Below are 23,396 nucleotides of genomic sequence, written 5' to 3'. Positions count from 1 at the left end.
CTGTCTTAGTCAGAAGGGCTGTGGGGCATTGGCACAGCCATAGTGGGAGTCCAGATCTGGGGGTCAGGACTGAGGAGCCCTGGCAGAGCTGGGTGTGAGAGAGCCCAGGACTGGAATAGCAGAGGGGCAGTGGGTGAGGAGTGAAATACATCAGCTGAGCAGTGCATGGGGGGGAGCCCAGGGCTGGGATTGAGGGGCTCAGGCCAGGGAGTGCTGCACACCAGAACTGAGCTGCGTTGACAGCCGAGGAAGAGGAGCAGTTTGAACAGGAGGCAGGGGTTGAAGGGCCTGGAGCTTAGAGGCGGCTGGCAGCGGGAGGAAGCTACGACACAGATGTGGATCACGCCCACTTCAGGCTGGGGCTTGACAGGGCTGTGAAGTTCCTCTGCCCAGAGACAGTCTATGGGGACCCCTTTGGCTGGGGAGCAGCCGGAGCCTCACCATAACCTGTTCTCTTCTGCTTCCTTCCAGGCACCTCTTGGACAAGGACACCTTCTCCAAGTCTGATCCAAGTAAGTACCAAGGGGGGTTGTGCTGGTCGGGGCTGCTTTAGAGCTTGTAAGATCCAATCTGCCACCTGGGGTGAGACGAGGAGCTGGCCTCAGCCAGAGGCCCCAGTCCTGGGAGCTGATTGGCAGAACGCTGGGGCCCAGGGCACAGGCACAGCAAGTCATCCATGGGACAGACCCACCTGGCTGTGGTCGGAGAGCTTCCCGCTGCCCTGGCCGAACGCTGGTTATCGATCCGTGGTTCTGCTCTAAGTTTGTCTCTCGTGTCTGATCTCACTCAACTCTCAGTTTTGCCCTCTGGCCTGTCTGGGACTCTGCCCCGGCTCCTGCTCTGACCATTAGGTCTGACTGCCCACATCCCGGTGGTGATGTCCTAAGTGAGCCCAGGGCAGCTGGGGGTCTCCTGTACAACTGCTGCTAACCCTGGTGGGGGGAGGCTGGAATACACATGGGGGGACTCTGAGGGGTTGGAGCTAGGGGTCCCAAAGGTGGGGGGCTTCTCCAAACCCCCTCTGCCTCCGGGGGCTGCAGACTTGGGCCTGAGGGGGCGGGCTCGCAGGGAAGGGTCTCAGTGCCTCCTGCTCCCTGTTGGTCAGGGGCCCCAGGGAGAGCTGGGGTGGGGTACGTCAGCACTGGAGCAGCTGGGGCCCTGTGGCCAGAGGCTTGCGCACATCGATCTGTGAGCCCCATGCACAGCAGCGGGGGCAGGGCAAGCGATGGATAAGCCGGGGGGCTGGGAGGAAACCCTCCAGGAAAGGGAGGTGCAGCGCCCTGGGAACATCCTCTTCAGCCCAGCCCCAGAGAACCCCTCGCAGGGGATACTGAGCGCAGGACTTCGGGGGCAGCGGGGCTCAGTGCTGGGGATTGGGGTGCTTCTGGTCTGGAGCAGGGTCCAGCAGGCTAGTACTTGGTGCAGTGTGCGCCGCGCTGCTAGGAAATTCATCTTCCCAGGATGAACTGCGCCAAGCCCAGCCGAACGCCCTCGCCTCGTAAGCAGCTGCTCCATTCAGTAAATAGCATTAGAATCGAGCCCACAGCTCCTTGACTTGTCTCCAAATGACAATTTGCTGAGAGTGCCTCTCAGCTCTCGCTCTCCTCTGCGAAATCCCCAGACCAGATCTGGGTGTGAAATGAGCCAGAAATCCCCTCGGGTTAGCCTTTAACTCGTTAGTGCAGCATGAGCCTGGCCCAACCTCCAGGGAGCAGAGACGTGGGGGAAGGATGCTGTGGGGCAGCATGTCATCCAGCACATGGCACTGCATGGACAGTCACGTTAAGCACATGGGAGTGCACATGAGGCTGCACTGGAGCAGTTATGGGGATGCGGGGGGAAGGGACCAGCTCCAGGGATGGGGTTGGGGCCGCAGAGTCTCTGTCACTGATTCAAGTCCCATCCAGGCCAGAAGTGACTGTTTGGTGGTCCCTGCGTGAGATGAGTTTGCTGGGTCTCAGGCTGGTTCCTACTGACTGAAAGTGAGGCGAGTACAGCTGCTTGCAGTGAGGCGAGAGTCTGTGTCCCAACCTCAGGGCAGACTGGCGGGAGCAGGGCCCATATTGGCTGAGCTCTGCACTTAGATTTCAGCAGCCAAGTATCAAGTGTGAACGTCTCTGGCACTGCAACAGTCTGAACACGGAGTCGCAGACAGTCCCCTTGGGCATGCCTATTTGTCTTGCCGCCCATCCACCTTTGTGGTAGCTGGTCCCTCACCACAGATTACAGCAAGGTTCAGGTCACTCCCAGTCCCAAAGGATCAGTCACTTCCCCCAGCTCAGTTGCACCTTAGATCTCACCCCAAGGACAAGGTTTGCAGCCAAGCCTCTAACAAACTATCTACAGATGTATTACGTAGGGAAAGGAAATGAGAATTATTGACGGGGTTAAAGCAGGTGAACAGAGAGACGTTTTCAAACTTAAGATTGTAACTTATTTGTATAATACAGTAAAACCTCAGACAGGAACTCCAGAATTACGGACTGGCAGGTCAACCGGACACCGTGTGGAACTGGCAGTATGCGATCAGGCAGCAGCAGAGACAAAACAAAACCCCAGCAAATACTGTACTGCAGGGTTCTCAGCCTTTTTCTTTCTGAGCCCCCCTCGAACATACTATAAAAACTCCAGGGCCCAGTAGGGGCGGGAAGGGCTTGGGGCTTTAGCCCTGCAGGGCTCGGGGCTTCACACTTCAGCCACAGGGCGGGGGGTGGGTGGGTGGGAGCTGGGGCTTTAGCCACATGGTGGGACGGGGGGAGTCAGGGTTCCAGGGGGCAGGGGGGGGCTCTGGGGTCCTGACCCTTGGGAACACTGGGGCCCAGGGCTTTAGACTCGAGGGAGAGCTCCGGGGTTCAGTGCTTCAGCCCCGCAGCTCCATTTTTGGCTTCAGCCCTGAGGGGGGCTCTGGGTCTTGGGGCTTTACCTATGAGGGGAGCGCTGGTTTCAGCCCCAGCGTTCCCCCCCATGTAGCTAAAGCCCTGAGCCCTAGTGCCCCCCAGGCTGAAACCGGGAGCAGTGCTGTGTGGAGCCCTGAGCTCCAGTCCCCCGCAAGGCTGAAGCTGGGAATGGAGCTGTCGGGCTGAAGCCCCAGGCTCAAGCACTCCCCCCAGGTCTAAAGCCCTGAGCCCTGGTGTGGGGCAGAAGCCCTGAGCCCCCTGCAGGGAGCCCTGGGGTCCTGAGGGTCAGAAACCTCGATCCTCCCACCCGCCTGGAGCCCTGACCCCGCCCCCCACGTCTGCAGCCCCAACCTCGCTCCCGTGGCTGATGTCCATAATGTCTTGTTCAGAGTTACGAACAACCTCCATTCTCGTATTTCTGAGGTTCATCTGTAGAAGCTTCTAAAATAAACAAGCTCTATACATCCTTTAAGGCTTCTGGGGATCTCTTACTTATGTCTAGTAAACCTCACTGTCCCTCCCCCATTCCCCTGAGTCCAAGCAGCACAGAGATCCAGTTCCTTCTTGTTAGGAGTTTTTATCCCCCCTCTTACCATATACTCTGAGCTGCACACTCAGCCAGTGGGAGGAATCCACTCTCATGACCCATTTTCCGGGGCAAGGGCAGAACAGCCAACATCTTTTGTCCTCTTCAACGTCTCACAATAGTCCACCTGGTGTCGATGGACCTCTCCTGTGGGGCCGAGCATCACATCTTCGGGTGGAGCCCAGCCCTTCGCGCTAGCTAACGTCTCTCTCCTGGCTGATGGTTCACACTGTCACAGACTCACAATACAGCTGCTCACCAGTCACCGCCCTATAAGGGATACCGACGTTCTGGGTGAGATTGACGCTGGCAGCCGTTCCCAAGCACTCAGTAAAGTCCGAACACTGAACACGTCCCTACAGTTCGAATACAGGAAAAACGGTGTTATCTGGCCCTGTACCAACCAGAACGTTCTATAAACCGGCATTTCTAATCTTCATAGAAAGTCCAATTTATAGTCTGGGTGGCGTGAGGCCGGCAGGCTCCCTACCTGGCTCTGCGTGGCTCCCCAGAAGCGGCGACACGTCCCTGCTGTTCCTAGGCACAGGACCATCCATGAGGGGTTCGGAGTGTGGGAGGGGGTGCGGGGCGCAGGCTCTGGGAGGGAGTTTGGGCACGGGAGAGGTTTCGGGGTGCCAGATCTGGGTGGCGCTCACCTCAGGCGGCTCCCTGCAATCGGCAACCTATCCCTGCTGCTCCTAGGCGGAGGCACAGCTAGGCGCCTCTGTGTGCTGCCACCAGCAGGCGCCGTCCCCACAGCTCCCATTGGCTGTGGTTCCCAGCCAATGGGAGCTGCAGAGCTAGTGCTCAGGCACGGGGAGGGAGCGGGGTAGCATTGGGTGGGGATCCCCAGGCCAGCAGCAGCTTGTGCTGCTCACATGGAGCTGCCCAGGGAGCGGCTCCCTGGGCCAGGCTATGCCATGACACAGAATAATCTCTGGTTTAGGGTGACCAGATGTCCCAATTTTAAAGGGACAGTCCCGATATTTGGGGCTTTTTCTTATATAGGCTCCTATTACCCCCCACCCTCTGTCCCGGTTTTTCACACTTGCTGTCTGGTCACCCTACTCTGGTTGGTCTTTTGGCTGCCACTCCATGTGGCAGCCACAAAGCCGCCTGTCAGATCCCCTGGGGCGATTCATTCCACCCCCTGAGTTGGGCAAGGAGACGCTGCCAGCCGGGCAAGCTCAGCATGGCTCCTGTCAGCCTTGCTGGGGGAAGCCCCTGTTCCTCCCACACATGGAGCAGAGGTCCCCAGTTTCTGGTCCCATGTGTGTTGGGTCTGGTCAGTGATTCTGGGCTTCTTTAAAGGCAGTCGGGTAACACTAGCAGTCCCTGCTCTGGGCACATGCTAGGCGGGCATGGAGACTCCACCCAGGCCTCTGAGCAATGCCCTGTCAGTGCTGGGGAAGGCCTGGCCTGTGCTGAAACCATTTCAGAAGAATCTGGGTTAGGCAGCTTGGCCTAGACTCAGCCTCCTTGGTGCTGATCTGTGGGGCAGGGGGGCAGCAGGCATCTGAGGGGTGTAACTGCACTCAGAGCAGGGCACGGTGACCCACAGGTAGGAATGATGTCTGCAATAATGCATGCACTGATGGAGCACCAGCGTGGCCCCATGGTCAGGGCATTTGGCTGGGACTCAGGCTTCTATTCCTGCCTCTGCCACTAGCAGCTGGATGACTTTGGTCAAGTCATTTCCTTTCTCTGTGCCTCAATTTCCCCTCACCCTCTGTCTGTCTGGTCTGTTTGGGGTGGGGAATATCTCATAGTAGAGCCTGTAGAGCAATGGGGCCCTGGTGGGAGCCGCTGGGTGCTAGTTGTGATGCAGCTAACGCTGACCTGTGTGTGTGTGTGTGTGGGGGGGGGGGGAGCCAGAGAGATCCCCTTGACGGACCAAAATCTTTGGCTTCCAAATCAAAAAGGCGACACTAGAGCCCCACCCTCTCCTTCCTCAGAGTGGGAGGAAGGCTCCGGTCTGCTGGACCAGACGCCCCAAAGGAGAGGCATGTACCAGTCCAACTGTCCACGTTAACCTGCGGCCTGTTCTCTTTCCCCCCAGTGTGTGTGCTGTATACCCAGGGGATAGAGACCAAGCAGTGGAGAGAGGTAAGAACTGTGCCATTTTTTCCTATTTCTGTGGGAGAAGCTGGGTCCTGGGTGGGGCGCAGAGGTGAGAGAGGCAGTTGGGATCAGTGGTGAGAGCTTGTGGGCCCCTGGCTCCATTCCCAGCTTTGCCATTGATTTGCTCTGTAACCTCGAGTGAGTCTCTTCACTGTGACGTGCCTCAGTTTCCCATCTGCAAAAGGAGGTTAATGCTGCTGACATGGGAACTGTGGGAGGGACTCCAGGATTGTCTGCAAAGCGCGTTGAGAGCCTCACTGAAAGGTCCCCAGAAAAGGGCAAAATATCCAGCAAACTGAGTAAGGAAAGTCTGGAGGAACAGCCCGGTGGGGTTGGGGGAAGGGGCAGGATTCAGCCTGTTCCCCACCCCACATCCTGCCTCAAGCTTGGCTGAGCTCAGAAAACCAGACCCGCTTCTCATCTGGCCTCTTTCGCTCCCAGCCTCGGCAGTGTTGTGTGCATGTGTCTAGGGTGAAAACATCCTGCAGCATGGGGCTGTGTGTGTACGTGTGTGTGTACGTGTGTGTGTGTGTGTGCACACTAAGTCTGGTGTCCTGGGGGGCTGTCTGGGGCTGCCTGCCTGCCTGCCTGCCTGTCTGTGGGGAAGTGCTGCGCGTGCCACCCAGGCCCCAGGCAGTCTACAGCGGGACTCCTGCTCTCCCTGGGAGGAGAGGCCCTGCAGACTGACGTAACCAGCCACCCAGAGTACGAATGCGAGGCTGACGTGCCCAGCGCCATGCACAGCAATGTGGGCTGCTCCTCGGGTCCATGCTTGTCAGTTGTGACTGGCGCGGTGATCAGAGCAGCTCTGCCTTGCAGCCACCCAGGCTCTGTGGGGGGAGGGGGCTACAGTGCTGGGGACAGCAGCCCCAGAATGGGGGGTATTTGAACATGAGTGGTTAATAACGGAGAGCTCCAGTGATTAGTGGTGGACAGGTCAGCAGATACTTGGGCACACGTGTGTGACTAGACACGAACACACGTGACTGCACAGATACATGTGAGCGCTCAGACACAAGCCCATACCCATCAGCAGACCCACAAACACACATACACACACGTTTACACATGTACACACAAATACACTTGTACACACACACACACAGTAGAACCATCGCACCTGAAGTCCTTCTCCACCAGAGTCCTTCAGGACCCCTGTTCCCACAATATGCTCCCCTGGTGTTGAAGAGACCCCTTTGGGCTAGACTCCCATGTGCCTGGCTCCGGCCTGACAACACCGGGCTCTCCACTCGGGTGCACAAAGAGCTTGTGCGAACAGCTGGGCCCTGCTCTGGGGCTCTCTGTGGGGGGGGAGGCTGTTTTACTGATGCCTGGCAGCCAGACAGGCCACGCAGTTTGTGACAAAGGAAGTGCCTGTGGGAGGAAGTGGGGAGCTGTCAGCATTGAAAAGAGTAGGAAGGGCTCTTGTGACATAGGAGCTGAATGCATGTGTGTGCGCATGTGTGCTTGTGCACGTGTGTGCATGTCTGTGTGTGTGTGCATGTGTGCTTGTGCACGTGTGTGCATGTCTGTGTGTGTGTGCATGTGTGCTTGTGCACGTGTGCATGTGTGCATGCATGTGTGCGTGCATGCGTGTCCCGGTGTGAGTGTGTGCTCGTGTGTGTGCGGTTCACGTATCAGGAGTTTTATCACTTATAAAGCCAGGAGGGACGACTGTGATCATCTAGTCCAACCCACTGGCTAGCGCAGGCCCTGGAAGAGTCCCTAGAGCAGTGACCCTCCCTTCCCCCCCCGATTTACAAACTGCCGTGATGCAGAACCCACCGCACGCGCCCTTTAGTCAGTTGTTCCACTGGCTAATTCCCCCGCTCTGTTAGACTCTGCACCTTCCTTCCAGTCTGCTGTTATCTCGCTTCAGCGTCAGCCACCTTCTCTTGTGAGACCTCCGGCTGCTAGAGCATCTATTATCCCATTGCTGTTCCCCACGAAGGTACCTCTAGACTGTGATCAAGCCGCCCCTGGGCCTCCTTGTAGCCAAGCAGAATGAGCTCCTGGAGTCTCTCCCTATAAGGGATGTTCTTCAACCCTTCACTCGTTCTCATAGTTCCACCCCTCCAAACCTTCCCCAATTGACCAGCATCCTCTTTAAGCTGGGGGCCCCAGGACTGGACACAGGCTCCAGCAGCGGTCGCAGCAGTGCCAAGCACAGATGCCATAATGTCTCCCTGCTCTGGCTCCAGCTTGGTGACACATCGCAGGCTGGTGTTAGCCCTTTGGCCTTGGCGCCACACCAGGAGCTCTTGCTCAGCAGGTTTCAGGGGGCACAAGCCCCACACAGTGAGCCAAACTTCCCTTGCCAAGATGCTGGCAGCCTCCTGGGTCCCTCACACTTTCATATGCTTCAAGGTCGGTCCTCGAGGTGATATTTGTGTGTGTGAGAAAGAGACCAGGACGCTACTAGACAGTGAGAGAAACCAGAAGGGACAGAGCGTTAGATCCCTGCGTTCCTGCCACCTAGTTAGTAACAGCAGAACATCAGCCAGCCTTGATCTGCTCTGCTGGCTTGTTGCACGCCTCTGTCCTGGTCACAAGGATACCTCTGCTGGGCTGAACTGGGGATCAGAGTGCTGCCACTGCCAGACCCTCCAGCCACCAGCGGTCTTTGTCTGTCCCGGCTTTGCTGGCAGATGAACCTGGGAGCCGCTTTTCCCAGTGATTAGCTCACCTGCTTCAGTGCATGGCTGTTTGGAGGACAGCTGGCCTCTGGCTGGCTTCCCATCTGTGCAGAGCCAGCAATGTGTGTGGTTCGGTCCGTGGGGAAGAGTTGGGTTCAGCTCTGTTTGCTGCACAAGTGGGATGAGTTTGAAGGTCTCAGCCGACTCAGATGAGACTCTTGCTGCCCCGGAGCCCCAGGGCAGGAAATGCCTCCTGCCAGCTCTGCCTGGCAAGGAGACTCTCATCTCCCGAAGGTGGACTATGGCAACTCAGTCTGAGGGAGGCTCACAGTGCAGAGCATGGCATGGCCCCTGGGCGGGCCACCAGTGCAAACCCAGCACACCAATGCTCCTTGCCTTGGGCTAGACCCCTACCTGCTGTGACGCCAGCCGAGGCACGCTGGGGAGGACTTTGCTCTCGTCTGCTCCAGTGAAGCAGGAGCCTAGCTCGGGGGATCCAGACTGGGCATTGCAGGGCCTCCTGGACAGCCGGGGAACTGAGTTGGTTTCAGTGGCCCTGTGTGGGCATGGCAGAGGTGGAATCCAGGAGCAGTGTGATTTACATTAGCTGGGTCTTTGCACACAGCCCCGGCCACAGGCTGGCTCAGCCCATTCTTGATTGCTTCGTTAGCTGGGAAGTCAATTAGAAGTGATGAGTTCTTCCTCTTCTCCCCTGTCCGACTCCCTTCTCAGATGTCTGCCAGCCCATGCTGGGCCAGACCCACTGCTGGGCAGGTGCCTCAGGAGTGAGGGCCACCAGCAGAGTTTGAGGGGGAGCCCAGGGCTGGGCTAGCAAGGGCTGTGGGTCGGGACTGAGGGGCACTGGCGGAGCAGCTGTGCACATCACACCTGTCTCTAGCACCTTTTCTCCTTCATTTTCATGAGCAGGAGAATCACATCCCATCCCCGCCCTCAGCTGACAGTAGCTTCTCCCCCCATCCCATGCCAGCATGGACTCCCCCCCATCAGAGCTGCCGCCCTGCAGCAGGGGAGGATTGGACACGCTCTCGGCGAGGTGACATTAGCAGTTCAACCAGCACTCCAGAGCCTTGGGGAGATCTGAGCTTCCCACAAACTAGAGAGAAAAGCAGAGCAGGGGCAAGCACTGGCTGAGCTGCGTGGAAGGGGCAGCCGGGCGTGGGGAGCACTGGAGGGGGGAGGGGAGGTCTGCCAGGCACATTCAGGGGTTTTGCTTCTCTGGCTCAACCCTGTGGCTTGTTTTCATTGTTATTTCCTGCTGCCTGGTTTAGCGTGGGGGTGAGCTGAGAGCCAGCATCCCTTGTGCACTGCCTGTCTCCTGCTTGTGCTTATACAGCCCTCCTCGGCATAGCCCCTCCCGAACAGAGTGGATGGACCCTGCCCCAGCTTTCCTGTGCACACCTCCCACCTATCCATCCCTTCACCATCCATCCTCCCATCCCTTCACCATCACTTCCTGTACGCACTATTCCACCTGTCCATCCATCCAATCATTTCTCCATCCATCTCTTCCTGTACACACCCTCCCACCTGTCCATCTCTTCACCATCCATCCATCCATCTTCCCATGCATCAATCATCTCTTCTTGTACACACCCTCCCATCCATCCATCTCTTCATCAGCCGCTGGGTATTGGAATTGGGCCCCATGGGTCATAAAGCCGGCCCTGTGTTTAGAAATACAGTCCGGCTGGATTTACAAATTGTCCATGACAGAGACTCCACCGCGGCCCTTGGAAAATTGTTCCAGGGGTTAATTACCCTTCCTGTGGAAAAAATCACCCCTTATTTCATGTCTGAATTGTCTAGCTTCAATCATAGAATCATAGAATCATAGAATATCAGAGTTGGAAGGGACCTCAAGAGGTCATCTAGTCCAACCCCCTGCTCAAAGCAGGACCAATTCCCAGCTAAATCATCCCAGCCAGGGCTTTGTCAAGCCGGGCCTTAAAAACCTCCAAGGAAGGAGACTCCACCACCTCCCTAGGTAACGCATTCCAGTGTTTCACCACTCTCCTAGTGAAATAGTTTTTCCTGATATCCAACCTGGACCTCCCCCACTGCAACTTGAGACCATTGCTCCTTGTTCTGTCATCTGCCACCACTGAGAACAGCCGAGCTCCATCCTCTTTGGAACCCCCCTTCAGGTAGTTGAAGGCTGCTATCAAATCCCCCCTCATTCTTCTCTTCTGGAGACTAAACAATCCCAGTTCTCTCAGCCTCTCCTCATAAGTCATGTGCTCCAGACCCCTAATCATTTTTGTTGCCCTCCGCTGGACTCTTTCCAATTTTTCCACATCCTTCTTGTAGTGTGGGGCCCAAAACTGGACACAGTATTCCAGATGAGGCCTCACCAATGTCGAATAAAGGGGAACGATCACGTTCCTCGATCTGCTGGCAATGCCCCTACTTATACAGCCCAAAATGCCGTTAGCCTTCTTGGCAACAAGAGCACACTGTTGACTCATATCCAGCTTCTCGTCCACTGTGACCCCTAGGTCCTTTTCAGCAGAACTGCTACCTAGCCATTCGGTCCCTAGTCTGTAGCAGTGCATGGGATTCTTCCGTCCTAAGTGCAGGACTCTGCACTTGTCCTTGTTGAACCTCATCAGGTTTTTTTCTGCCCAATCCTCTAATTTGTCCAGCCATTGGCGCGTGTTAGACCTTTCTCTGCTAGACTGAAGAGCCCATTATCAAATATTTGTTCCCCTTGTAGGTACCTACAGGCTGTGATCAAGTCACCCCATAAGCTTCTCCTTGTTAAGCTAAATAGATTGAGCTACATGAATCAATCACTCTCAGGCAGGTTTTCTAATCTTTTAATCATTCTCATGACTCTTCTCTGACCCCTCCCCCATTTATCAACATCCTTCTGGAATTGTGGGCACCAGACCTGGACACAGGATCCCAGCAGTGGTCCAACCAGTGCCAAATACAGAGGGAGAATCAACTCTCTGCTCCTACTCGAGATTCCCCTGTTTATGCATCCCGGAGTTGCATTAGCCTTTTTGGCTACAGGGTCACATTGGGGGCTCCTGTTCAGCTGATTGTCGATCCCCACCCACCCCCAAATCTGTTTGACTCTCTGCTTCCCAGGACAGAGTCCCCCATCCTGTAATTATGGCCGACAGTCTTTGTTCCTAGATGGATGCATTTACATTTGACCATAGTAAAGCGCATATGGTTTGCTTGCACCCAGCTTACCAAGCAATCCAGCTTGTTCTGTATCAGTGATGTGTCCTCTTCATCTTGCTTAAGGTCCTGCAGCAGATCAGTGAGTGCTAGGAATAGAAGCCAGGACTCCTGGGTCACTAGACCAGGCCCTGCCCACTGCACCTCTCAGCACTGGTGACTCGAGTTGCGACACTTGTAACGTTCTCAGTGGTGCTCGCTGTGGTCAGTCAGGCCTAGAGCGCCCCATGCTGGTGGGTAATGGCATTATCCCCCGTGTACAGCCTGAAGCATAGCGAGGAGCTATGGTTACACAGCAGGTCAGGAACATGCCCAGCATTTCCTGTCTGTTTGGGCTGTGCCCTAACCAGTACACCTCACTGCTTCCCTTTACTAGGACTCGAACTCATGACCTTGGCTGTGCAAAGCAGGTACTTGGTCAACACCACCCCCTGGTCTCAGGTAAGCTGCTGGCTCACATCAGTGGTAACCACTAGAGGGCGCTCTGTGTCATTCCAAAAGCGGAACAGACTTCTCTGGAGAATGAGTCAGCTGATAAAGTTCAAATTGGCTGGCAAGCGCTTCCAATTCCCCGAAAATGAGCCTTAATTGGATATTGTGTTTGGTGTCTTCAATCAAGAGAGTATAAATATTTCTGATAAATACCAAGGCTCCTTGGCTGATAGTGAGAACAGCAATGAGAATGCAGTGAAAGAATAAAAGCTGCTATCATGAAATTAGTCATTACCTGGCTGTACTGAGTTCTAGAAGAAGACATCGTGTACAAGCAACATGTATATTTATTTCTCTGATGCAATTCAATACACGTTATTGGTGGGACAAGGGACACAAGTGTTGGCAAAACTTAAATAGTGTAAAGAACTGGAGAGTATGTATATCACACTGCCCTCTAGGGGTGGAATCAGCTCTTCTCTGTTGGATGTCATAACCCCTACACTGCCAAAAATGAATGGAGATTCTCCTTTAGCCTAAGTAGGAGGGGCCTGTGTTCTTTGGGGAGAGGGAATCTGGGTGCTGTGGCAGTGCTAGGTGGCCGTGGGTTCCTGACAGGAAATCCCTGGTGCTCTCTCTTTTGGTGGCAGGTTGCCACTGATCGTTGGGAGAACTGTGCTGTGTCTTCCATTGCCCCGCCTGGCTGTCGATGGCCGAGGAAGGAAGCCCCTTGTCTGCATTTTCCCCACACTGAACAGGGGAGGAAACACTTCATTTTCCAGTTTCCGTCCTATGCAGCTCCACTGGTCGGAGGTGGCTATTCCCCTCTGGATTTCCAGCCTGTCTTCTTGTCCTCCAAGGCCACTGGGTGGTCACCTGTTCTCTCCTTTGGCCTGGGTGTGTACATGCAGTGCCCAGCCCACTGCCTGCGTGAGATGGGAGCAGAGACCTCGAGCAAACAGCTCCTTGCTTTTGCCTGGGTCTCCTCAACAAGGCGCCAGCAGACGGGCTCAAATGCTCCGTCGGTGACCTGGCATTTTGATGATCCCACTGTGCACCTCTCTCTTTGTTAGGCACCTAAATACCTTTTCAAACCTGCCCCTGGAGCCCAGGACTGGGCAGTTGTGTAGAAGGTGCAAGGAATAATAAACAAAGCGCCTAGGAAGGGTTAACAAAGCTGTCTGGGAGAAAGGCTGTTTTTCTGGGGGAAGAGATCTAATTTTTCTTTTCAGTGTCATTCAGGCTGGTTTGAGAACTAACGCTGCTGTTAATGTTCTTCCAAACCAGCTGTGACTGTGGGGCGCCTCTCCCAGTCCATTGGCTCTCGCTGCACTCCGCCCCGCCAGGCGCGGAGAGTAGTGATCAGTGCTCACAGCACATGGCTGGAGCTGGGGCGGGCGTCTCTTAGATCAGTCTCTGCCTTGTACTGGAGTCAAGGCCCTTTGCCACAGTTTACCCCTGTGAAGGACAAGCGTACCAGCACTGCGCTGGCATTATTACATTACCAGCTCGCCCGCCAAGGAGTAATGAGATCCGACGGCTGGAAGCAGAAGCTAGACATGTTTGACTAGAAATAAGGAGCACAATTTTGATGGTGAGGGTGATTAATGGTTGGATCAACTTATCAATGGGGGGGGGGGTGGTCACCATGTGAGATTTTTAAATTGAGGTCAGGTATCTCTTTCTCAAAGCTCTGCTCTGGCTCAGCTGCAGGCGCTGAGCTGGATGCAGGAATTCCCGGTGTGATGCAGGAGGTCAGAGGGGCTGCTCACACGATCTGTGAATCCCCCAGGTCCTAGGGGAATGATGAGGTGTAACGGATTCCTGCGTGGTACCCGCTGCGAAGTGCTCCACTAACAGATGCAAAGGGCGGGATGTTGGACAGGGTCTCACCCTGCAGACTGGGTGCAGACCTCCATCCCAAATGGGGACCACGTCAGCTGAACTTCCAGAGTCACAGCAGCACAGCGCCCCCTAGTGTGGATGCAGGTAGACTGGTATAAATGGTTCAACTCTTCCTGCACAGGAAAGGAAATAAGCGATACCTCGGCCCAGATCCTCCAAGGCACCTAACTTCCAATGGGATCCTTTGAGGACCTGGGCCCTTGACACCAGTCATGTTGGCACGAGAGGAATAACCAGGTGCTGAGGGCTCTCAGCGAATGCAGAGGAGGGTCAGCCTCCTGCAGGATCAGACACAGCCCATTTGGATCTGTCTATATTGAAGCGATTGTGCTGAGGTTTCCCATGCAATCCAGCTCCATGGTGCTGCTGTATGGTGTGCAGCATCCCCAATGAGTCATTAACAGGCTAGCAATTACTTATGCAAATAAGGGGGGAGCAGCACCAGCAGGGGAGCTAGCCCTTGTGTTACAATTGTACAGGGGTACGGAATAATTCGTGTCAGCAGCTGGATGCTCCCTCTGCAGCGGGTTTAGGCTCCTCGCCCAAACATCCCAATCCTGCTCCTGATGGCACCCCGTTGCTCCAGTGGGACTTGGATCAGGCCCAGGCAAAGCTGCCCATGGAGCCCACCCTCTGGCCCTAAGGGAAAAAGAGGCATCAAATAGTAAATAGGTATTACAGCTGCTAGTGACCCTTGAGGGGCTGAGCATCCACTGAGCTCAGCAGCTCGCAGAATTGGGCCTTGCTGGAATTCAGCTGTGATCAAACCCTCCTGCTTTTGCCTCTGTTGTAAGTTACACTCGAGAGAGCAAATAACATTCAGTACAGACTAGAAGCACTAGTAGTGCATTAAAATAGCCCATCGTCCTTAGGGAAAAATCCTATGGCAGTAGGGTTCTCTAGGTCATTTTATACGCCTATAGAGAAGTGATCTGGCTCTCGGGTTTTGGAAAGACCCTATAAAGTTCAGCATCAGGTATGGAATTGGCTACTCGCATCTATAGGATGGCTCCTAAACCCTGGAGAAAGGGTTTCACTTCCTGTTCAGTTCTATAGGACATGCCTATAAAGGGACCCCCTCCCCCGACACTTGGCCAGGAGGTCGGTGTGAGCAGAGACTGGATCATGGCCTCTGAGCACCTACATGGGGAGAAGATTCCCGAGGCCATGTTGACATGGGGAAATCCACCAGCATGGCTAGTGTGGAGTAACCTGTTCTGGAATAGCTCCCATAGGCTCTTTCTAATGGATTTGCCCTAGTTTACACAGAAGTTCTGGGCTCAATGCAGGAGTCGCTGGCGGCGGGGCGCTGGCCTGTGCTAAGCAGGAGTTCAGACTGGACGATCACAGTGGTGCCTTCTGGCCTTGGGAATCTAGGACTGTCTGGGTTTCTGGGGGGGGCTTTGCTCTCCTGGGCTTGTCTCTGCCCCCAGCACAATGGCAGCGGGGCTCGCAGCTGGGTGTCTGCTATATGTGCTCGGAGCAGTGGGAACAGCCCGCTCCCGCCCCCTTCAGCCTGAACTGTGCACTTGCCCTCAAGAGAGATGCCCCCTTTGCCTGGGAAGGAAACTGTGGCCCCAGGTGCGGAAGATGATGGAAAGGCTGCTGTTGTGATTAGAAACAGGTCACACCAGCGCTGGCAGCCACGCTCCAAAGATAACGCTGCTGCGCTCAGGGGAGAGTGGGGGGTTCTGCACCTCACATGGCCCCAGGGTCAATCCCTGGCAGCCCAGCACTAGGGTGGGCTCCATCTGCCTTGGGCAGTGCTGGCCTGGCTACGTGTGCCCCTTGGCAATGACGCTAAGGTATTTTCCTCCCCCCAGCCCCTTGCCCTGGATCTCTGCTCCTGGAGCAAGAGCCATTAGTATTTCTATTGCAGTTACATAGGGCTTTGCCTGTTCAGAGCAGTTTCTCCTGGAGGAGTGGGGGGCTGAACTCATGGATGGGCTAGTGCAGATGGGGAAACTGAGGCACCAAGTGGGGCTGGGATTCACTCAAGGTCACACAGCCAGTCACTGAGGAAGCTGGGAATGGAGCCAAGTCTCTTGACCTGCAGCCCTGTGCTATAACCACTGGATAACGCTGCCTCTGCGGGGCGAACGGACTGGGTGGGCACAGTGCAGTGCAGGGCTCAGAGACGTGTACACAGCTCCAGGGGAAGCCAATGGGAGCTGCAGCTGTATGGCCGGGGCAGGATCAGGCCCTCATGCCACAGTCCTTCTGCTTGGGCTGGAAGGAGTCTGCTCGTTCGGTCCCACTCCCCCTCGGCGCGCCAGGGTGGGTCTGGCAGGGTCCCAAAGCTCAGCAGCAACCGGAGGGTTGCCTGGCAAAGCCGCATCGCATCAGTGCCAGAATCTTAAAAGCACTTCAGCTGGGCCTGGGGCGAGCACATTAGCAAGACACGGGCTGGGCGAGAGGGCAGTAGCCGTGTGTCTCCCAGCCAGGGGAGGCTGGGAAGATGGGCTGACTGGAGACTGGGCTTTTAAGATCAGAACACTTGGTTTTCCTGCGAGAGGTTTGCCAAGTGACTGTGTGCATGCACACGCGCGTGCCAGAGCAGTGCTTGCGTGTGCAAGTGGCCTTGCACATAGGCCAGACAGAACGTGGCTTTTAATGAAAATGTCCTGATTTCTTTCAAGAATTTTTCACAGAAAATACCCCCCATTTTCCAGCCGGGGTATAGGGGGTCAGATGGGTGGAGCTGGCCCAGAGCCAAGGCTCTCCTCTGCCCACGACACTGCCCACGCCCCTTTATGCCTAAACGGCCCCTCCCAGAGCTCCCGGGTGCCTCTAAAGGGACTGGTTCGCCTAGACACCTAGGCAGTGCTCACAGCAGAGGCAGAGCTGTCACTGGGCTGGGCCCCGCCATGTTGAGGCCATGGGCATGGGCGGAAGAGCCCCCCACCGACTCCCAAGGCACCCAGCACCACCGTGAGGCCAGAATTACTGCTGTGTTGAGCCCCCAAATTCCACTGGAAGTTGCAGGTTCTCAGCACCTCTGAAAATCAGATGCTGGCCAGCTGGTTCCCCAACCCCTGAGTAGTGCCACCCCTAGGGGCTCCTTGGCAGAAGCTAAAATCTCACCCTGCCCTAGATCCAGGTGTGTGCTTCCCTTTACCAGGCCAAGGTGGCCCTGCATCGCGTTCACAGCTATGGGGATTCTGGGGCTGTTGGAGGTTCGATCAGGGCACACTGGGCACCAGGCCCTCAGCGTGGGAAAGGCCAGCCCAGCCCAGCCTCAGCCACTGAGGCCTGCTCTAGGCTAGAGTATTCGGTCTGCTTGGCTGCATTGCCCTGTGTCTTCCTGGGAAGTCTCCCATCCATGTTCCAGCCAGGTCCAATCCTCCTTAGCTTAGGAAAGTGAATGCTGACCCCCTCCCCCAGGCTCCAGGAACAGCTGGGCCTCCCTAGGTGCGGCACCAGGCATCCGCCTCTCCGTTCCCACCACACGCCTGGAGCCCGGATTCGGCTCCGGCAGTCCCAGGTGGCTCGGAGGCCCAGTTAGCACAAACCCTGCAGACCTGGCCTCAATAGCTGAGCCAAGCGACAGCTGCGTGCAGGTGACACAGTTCCGTGGGAGGAAAGGTAATTTCGGAGCCTTGTCCGAGACAATTGGCTGGCTCGTTAAGGCCCCATCAGCAGCAGATTGTGCCAGCTGAGCAGAGGAGGTGCTGAGACAGTCAATGGGGAGTTGAAACTGTTCTTCATTTAACAGCAAGTCCGCTGGTCCCTCTCCTTGCAACGAGCCCTGGCTTGGTCCCTAGCGCCCAGTGGAGCCGGCAGGGCCAGCTCCTCAAAAGCACTTGGGCCCGTAACTCCCATTGACTTCAGTGGAACGTAGGAGCCTTTGAGGATCTGGGCTGGGGAGACTTTCCACTGACTTCCCTGGGGTTTGGCTCAGGTCCCTGGCCAGCCAGTGAGAGCAGCGGCAGGTGCACAGGCAGAGGCCATGGGTCTGAGGTGAGAGCTAACCGTGGCCCCAGCACTGACTGGATACGCGCTAGCTCAACTGTCAGCTATGGGCTGGCTGCAGGAATCCCTGGATGCGGTCAGACTAAGTGGGCAGAGGGTCCGGCCCAGTGTTCCTGCACCAGGGGAGGAGAACCCGCAAGTGAAACTGACTAAAGAAAAAGCATGAAACTGATCAGTCCTTTGGGGAGAAATGCAGAAAGCAGGGAAGCCTTGGAAACAGGGAAAGCTAGATTTACACAATTCATTTGCATACTCACAGGTGTTTGTAATATCTATCCATCCATCCATCTATGGTATTTCTAGTCAACCCATCACTGCCAGATCTCAGCACCCCAGGTCCTTTCCCCACTCTCCCCCAACTCACTGGGTGACCCTGGACAAATCACTTTCACTTTCTGTGCCTCAATTTCTCCATCAGTAAGGCTGGGTTAGTGATACTGCACCTGCCTGTGCCCCCAGGGGAGGGGGCTGTGAGGGTTCTGATCTATAGCCCAGGCCCTCGGCGGCAGGGCCGGCTGCAGGGTTTTGGCCGCCCCAAGCAGCCAAACAAAACAAAACAAAACAAAACAAAAATCGCAATCGCGATCTGTGGTGACAATTTGGCAGAAGGTCCTTTGCTCCCAGTGGGAGTGAGGGACCGTCTGCTGAATTGCCGCTGAATAGCTAGACGTGCTGCCCCTCTCCCGAGCAGCCGCCCCAAGCACCTGCTTACCAAGCTGGTGCCTGCAGCCGGCCCTGCCCAGCGGGTGTAAATGAACACAGCGCTATGGAATGTGATGGAGCTTTGCCAGTTTACACCAGCTCCGGATCTAGCTCAGCATGTGTATTGTGCTCAGGAATTGGGATATTCGCATTGTCATTTGACACCCCCCCGCCCCCGCCCAAGGATTTGAAGATGGAATCGCCTTGTTTGCACATCAGGGATTCGCTGGAGCAGCCTTCACCCTGTTCAAATGCCTCAAAGGTCTCAGTGCCGCCGCCAGAGGCTGGGGACCAATGTGCTGTCTGGGAGCGGAGCAGGGCGGGTTACTGCATTGTTAGCCAAGAGCTTTCAGGATATTAAAGAGTGGGCTCAGCAAACAGCCTCTGTGTGAGCACCAGGCGGGATGGGAATCCCATTAACCTTTGCCAGTGCCTGCCGCAGCCCCAGGGGTGCCAGGAAACACTCGAGCAGGCTTAGATGGCCCTGCCATAGGCAGCATCAAACAGGAAAGCCCAAGGGCCAGCTCTGGCCACTCAACTCGTGGCTGCTGGGCCGGGGGGAAGTCCCACTGCCCCAACAGGAGACAGCAGGGGCTGGGTGAGAGAGTGCTGGATTTGGTGCCCAGAGCCTTGGGGTGAAATCCTGGCTCTGCTGGATCAAGGAGTGGTCTGCCATTGACTTCATCAGGGCCAGGAATTCACCGTGGGATCCATTCTTGGCTCTGCTAATGACCTGCTGCGGGACCTTGGTCAAGTCATTTCCCCTCTCTGGGTCTCTGCTTCCCTTCCCACCCTCCTGCTGTCTTGTCAGTTTGTGCTGCCAGCTCTGCAGGGCGGGGACGCTCTCTGGTGTGCGTACGTACAGCCCTGAGCACAATGGGACCCTGGTCTCAGTCGCAGCCACTAGGTGCAAGTGCAAAGCTGCTGCTGCTGCGAAGGGCAGAGTCTACATCCCTGACGTCTCCATGTGCCCCCAGAACACACAAGCACTGTGTCCCCAGCGTGCACTCGGGATGCTGCTACATGCACAGGTGGGCCCCGATGCCCAGGGTGCCTGAGAAAACCCCGAGTTCCTCCCCCTCTTTTCCGAGTAGGGCCAATGTGCTGCTGGCATCTCCCCACTGGAGAGCGGAGCTGAACTCCAGTTTAGATCACACGTGACATGAATGTGAAGCTCTTGAATTCTTACCCCTGCTGGGGGGGGCAGGTCTGGGATAGCAGGGGCTGCAGGTCGGGAGTGAGGGGCACCAGCAGAGTTGTGTGTATGGGGAGCCTAGGGCTGGTATAGCAGGGGGCTGCGGGTCGGGAGTGAGGGGCATCAGCATCTCTCGCCAGTTCCAGGATCATGCCCCTGGTGTCATTTTCCCTTTCATTGACGCTGCTGCTGGCTCTGGATTCTCTCTGGAATGGCTCCCGGTGCAGACCCTGATCCCGCAGCCAGGATCCCCCTTAGTACTAGCTGCATGCGCACACGGCCCCCATGCCTATTCTGGGCTTTGTCTCGCCCCGAGAAGCCATGAATTTGCAGCTGGCGGGAGAGGTGTGCGAGTCCACCCAGCTATTCTGTGCTCAGGGGGACACATGATGTATAATTATCAGCTGCTTAATTGATGTGCCTTGGGGCTTAGTCACAGAGGCTCCTGAACTCTCCCCATGTGGGCTCTGTGCTAGGGCAGCTGCCTGCGCCAGCACCATTGTGGCATGAGCCAGAAATTAGCAGCTGGAGACACCAAGAGGTGTCTGCCCCCCTCAATGAGTCTCTCTTCCCCCAGTCTCTGCTCCTCCCTCCCTGTCTCCCGGCGCACAGGGTTCTCCCCTCTCCTGGCCGGGAAAGGTCAGAGGGGTGGGCAGCTGCCAGCTCTCAATCTTAGGCTTAGTCTAACTGTGCCCTGTTGAAGCCCAAAACTGGGGTCCCTGACTCTGCTCCCCGAGTGCTCCTGGGCCCCGAGGACGCCACCCCGGCTAACTAGCGTCTCTCTCGCCCTGCAGTTTGGCAGGACTGAGGTCATTGACAACACCCTGAACCCTGACTTTGTGCGCAAGTTCATCCTCGACTACTTCTTTGAAGAGAAACAAAGCCTGCGCTTCGACCTGTGAGTGCCAGGGCCGGCCCTGCAGAGAAGGGAGGATGGGAGGCTCTGAGGGGAAAATGGCAAATGCTGCAGCTCAGGGAAGACCCTACAATAACAACCCCACATGGGCACAGTGAGAGACCCTGGCTGGGGCTTTGCTCAGGTGCTCAAATCCCACCCACATTCAGTGAGAGCCTGTCGTGACGGCCTGTGTGACAGCTCAGTGGTGCGCTGGCCTGGTGCATGGGGGAGAACATCCCCCTGTGTATCACGGTCAGATCTCCCAGCCCCGGACGCTGGAAAGCGACTCCCCAGCCTAGCCCACTGCTAGGGGCCTGGGTGCGCCCGTGGGACGTGGGAGACCCCGGTTCAAGGCCCTTCCCCCAAGCAGGAAGCCGTGCACTGCCCCAGGAGCTGCCTGGTGGTGATGGGGAATGCTAGGCCCTGCCGGAGTGGGGCTATGGCCATGTGTCATGTGGTTTTTACTCCCCCCTGCAGGTACGACGTGGATTCCAAAAGCCCCGACCTCTCGAAGCATGTGAGTAAGAACATGTTCCTTGCCCCCTCCGCCCTGAGAGCTGGTCTCATCCCTCTCGCCCTGCCCCCGTCCAGCCTAGTGCCCCACCAGGGACCCGGGCTACCCAGGGCGAGAAGCTTAGGGTTATCATATTTCCACAATCAAAAAAGAGGACACTGGGGGGGGGGGGGAAGCCCGCCCTAGCCCCACCCCCATCCACTCCCTCCCACTTCCCACCCCCTGACTGGCCCCCTCAGAACCCCAACCCCCCCGCTTCTTGTCCCCTGACTGCCCCCTGCTGAGAACCCCCACCCTAACTGCCACCCCTAGGACCCTACCTGTCCCCTGACTGCCCTGAACCTTATCCACTCGCATGGGTGGCAGGGTTGTAGAAATTTTGGTGGTGCCCAGAACCTTCCCANTCAGGGGGGGGGAAGCCCGCCCTAGCCCCACCCCCATCCACTCCCCCCCACTTCCCACCCCCTGACTGGCCCCCTCAGACCCCCAACCCCCCCCGCTTCTTGTCCCCTGACTGCCCCCTGCTGAGAACCCCCACCCTAACTGCCACCCCTAGGACCCTACCTGTCCCCTGACTGCCCTGAACCTTATCCACTCGCATGGGTGGCAGGGTTGTAGAAATTTTGGTGGTGCCCAGAACCCACCCACCCCCACCTGCCTAAGGCTCTGGGAGGGGAGGAGGTCTGGGGTGCAGGCCCTGGGCTGGGGATTAGGGTGCAGGAGGGGTGCAGGGTACAGGTTCTGGGATAGAGTTTGAGTGCTGGGTGCAGGCTCATCTGTCCCAGGCTGGAATTGTCCCCAGAACACCCCCCTTTGGTGCAAAGGTGCCATTGCCCCGTGAGGACCCGTTCTCATGAAAACCGAATGGTTTGCCCTGCTCCAACGAAGGCCACCAGCAGGGCTGATGTGTTGAGGGGTCTGGGCGGAGAATCCGGATTCTTGATGCTCATCATGGTCCTTTGCCCTGCCAGGATTTCCTGGGCCAGGCGTTCTGCACATTGGGGGAGATCGTCGGCTCGGCAGGAAGCCGCCTGGAGAAGCCGCTGACGTGAGTGCTGGGAGTGCTCAGGGCAAAGGGCAGGGGCAGGCGGCTTGGACCTTCACGGTGCCCTGTGCTGCTCAGTGTGGGGTTTGAGTTCCAGGGGTTAACAAGGAAGGCGGCTCAGTGGAGTCACTCCTGATTTACATGGGGGAGAGCAATGTGGGGACCAGGCCCAGTGGGTTACTCCTGATTTCCACTGAGATGAGTGCAAGGGGAATCAGCCCAGTGGAGTTACTCCTGGTTTACACGGGGGGTGAGTGTGAGGGGAATCAGGCCAGTGGGTCACTCCTGGTTTACGGGGGGTGAGTGCAATGGGAATCGGGTCAGTGGGGTTACTCCTGGTTTACATAGGGGTGAGTGCAAGGGGAATCGGGCCAATGGGTTACTTCTGGGTACATGGGGTGAGTGCGAGGGACATCGGCCCAGTGGGTTACTCCTGGTTTACACGGGGGTGAGTGCGAGGGGAATCGGGACAGTGGGTCACTCCTGGGTTACACCCGGTGGCTGAGGGGGGGACGAGGCGCTGTGTTTGTCTGTACCGTGTAAAGTCAGGAACAGATTCACAGCCACTGTGGGCTGCTGGAGACATCGGGATCATACAACATCATCCTGGTGACTCTCCCCTAGTGCCCCCCTTGCCTCTCATTCCCTGAGGTCCTGATATGATCAATCCAGAGCCAGCAGGTGTTTTCCTCCTTTGCTCGGCCTCTGGCGGGCAGGTGAGGCTTTGCTAGCTTGGGCAGCGCGAGGCTGAGGGTGTAAATAGGACCGAGAGACTGATGACTGGCCTGTGTCCCCTGCTGTAAATCCAGAGCAACTCGGACTCTACTGTGATCGTCCACCTGCCCCTTCTCTCCCCGACTGCTGGTCTCCATCTGCCTTTGCCTCACACGCCCAGCGGCCAGAACCACACCGGCCGCCTCGGCCCAGTGCCGCCAGGGCAAGCAAGGCACCTTGGCAATGAGTCAGTATCAGGTGCTCCGGGGGGGGGGGGGGGGGAAGGATGGGCCAGGGGTTCACGAGCCCTGAGTCCTAGTGCCGGCTCCTCCCAAAACTCCCTGGGTAAGTCACTAGCCTGGCTGTGCTGTGCTCCCAGCTGTGCACGGGGGACAGTGCCCTGCACGAGGGGTATGCGAATTCTTACACAAGAGCAGGGGTCGGCAAGCTTTCAGAAGTGGTGTGCCGAATCTTCATTTATTCACTCTAATTTAAGGTTTCGCGTGCCAGTAATACATTTTAATGTTTTTAGAAGGTCTCTTTCTCTAAGTCTATAATATATAACTAAA

General features: G+C 56.6%; 1 protein-coding gene across 1 annotated transcript in view; it reads left to right on the top strand.

Annotated features, from left to right (window-relative positions):
* CPNE5 (copine 5) overlaps positions 1-23,396 on the top strand; it is a 179,429-nt gene that overhangs the window by 22,395 nt on the left and 133,638 nt on the right. Inside the window, exons 2-6 of the mRNA XM_034767802.1 lie at positions 472-512; positions 5,543-5,589; positions 20,451-20,554; positions 21,032-21,071; positions 22,040-22,116. Coding sequence (XP_034623693.1) covers positions 472-512; positions 5,543-5,589; positions 20,451-20,554; positions 21,032-21,071; positions 22,040-22,116 — 309 coding nt within the window. The remainder of the gene's footprint in view (positions 1-471; positions 513-5,542; positions 5,590-20,450; positions 20,555-21,031; positions 21,072-22,039; positions 22,117-23,396) is intronic.

The sequence above is a fragment of the Trachemys scripta genome, chromosome 4 (assembly GCF_013100865.1).
Source record: "Trachemys scripta elegans isolate TJP31775 chromosome 4, CAS_Tse_1.0, whole genome shotgun sequence".
Lineage (NCBI taxonomy): Eukaryota > Metazoa > Chordata > Testudines > Emydidae > Trachemys > Trachemys scripta.
This window is presented reverse-complemented; position numbering and strand designations above follow the sequence as displayed.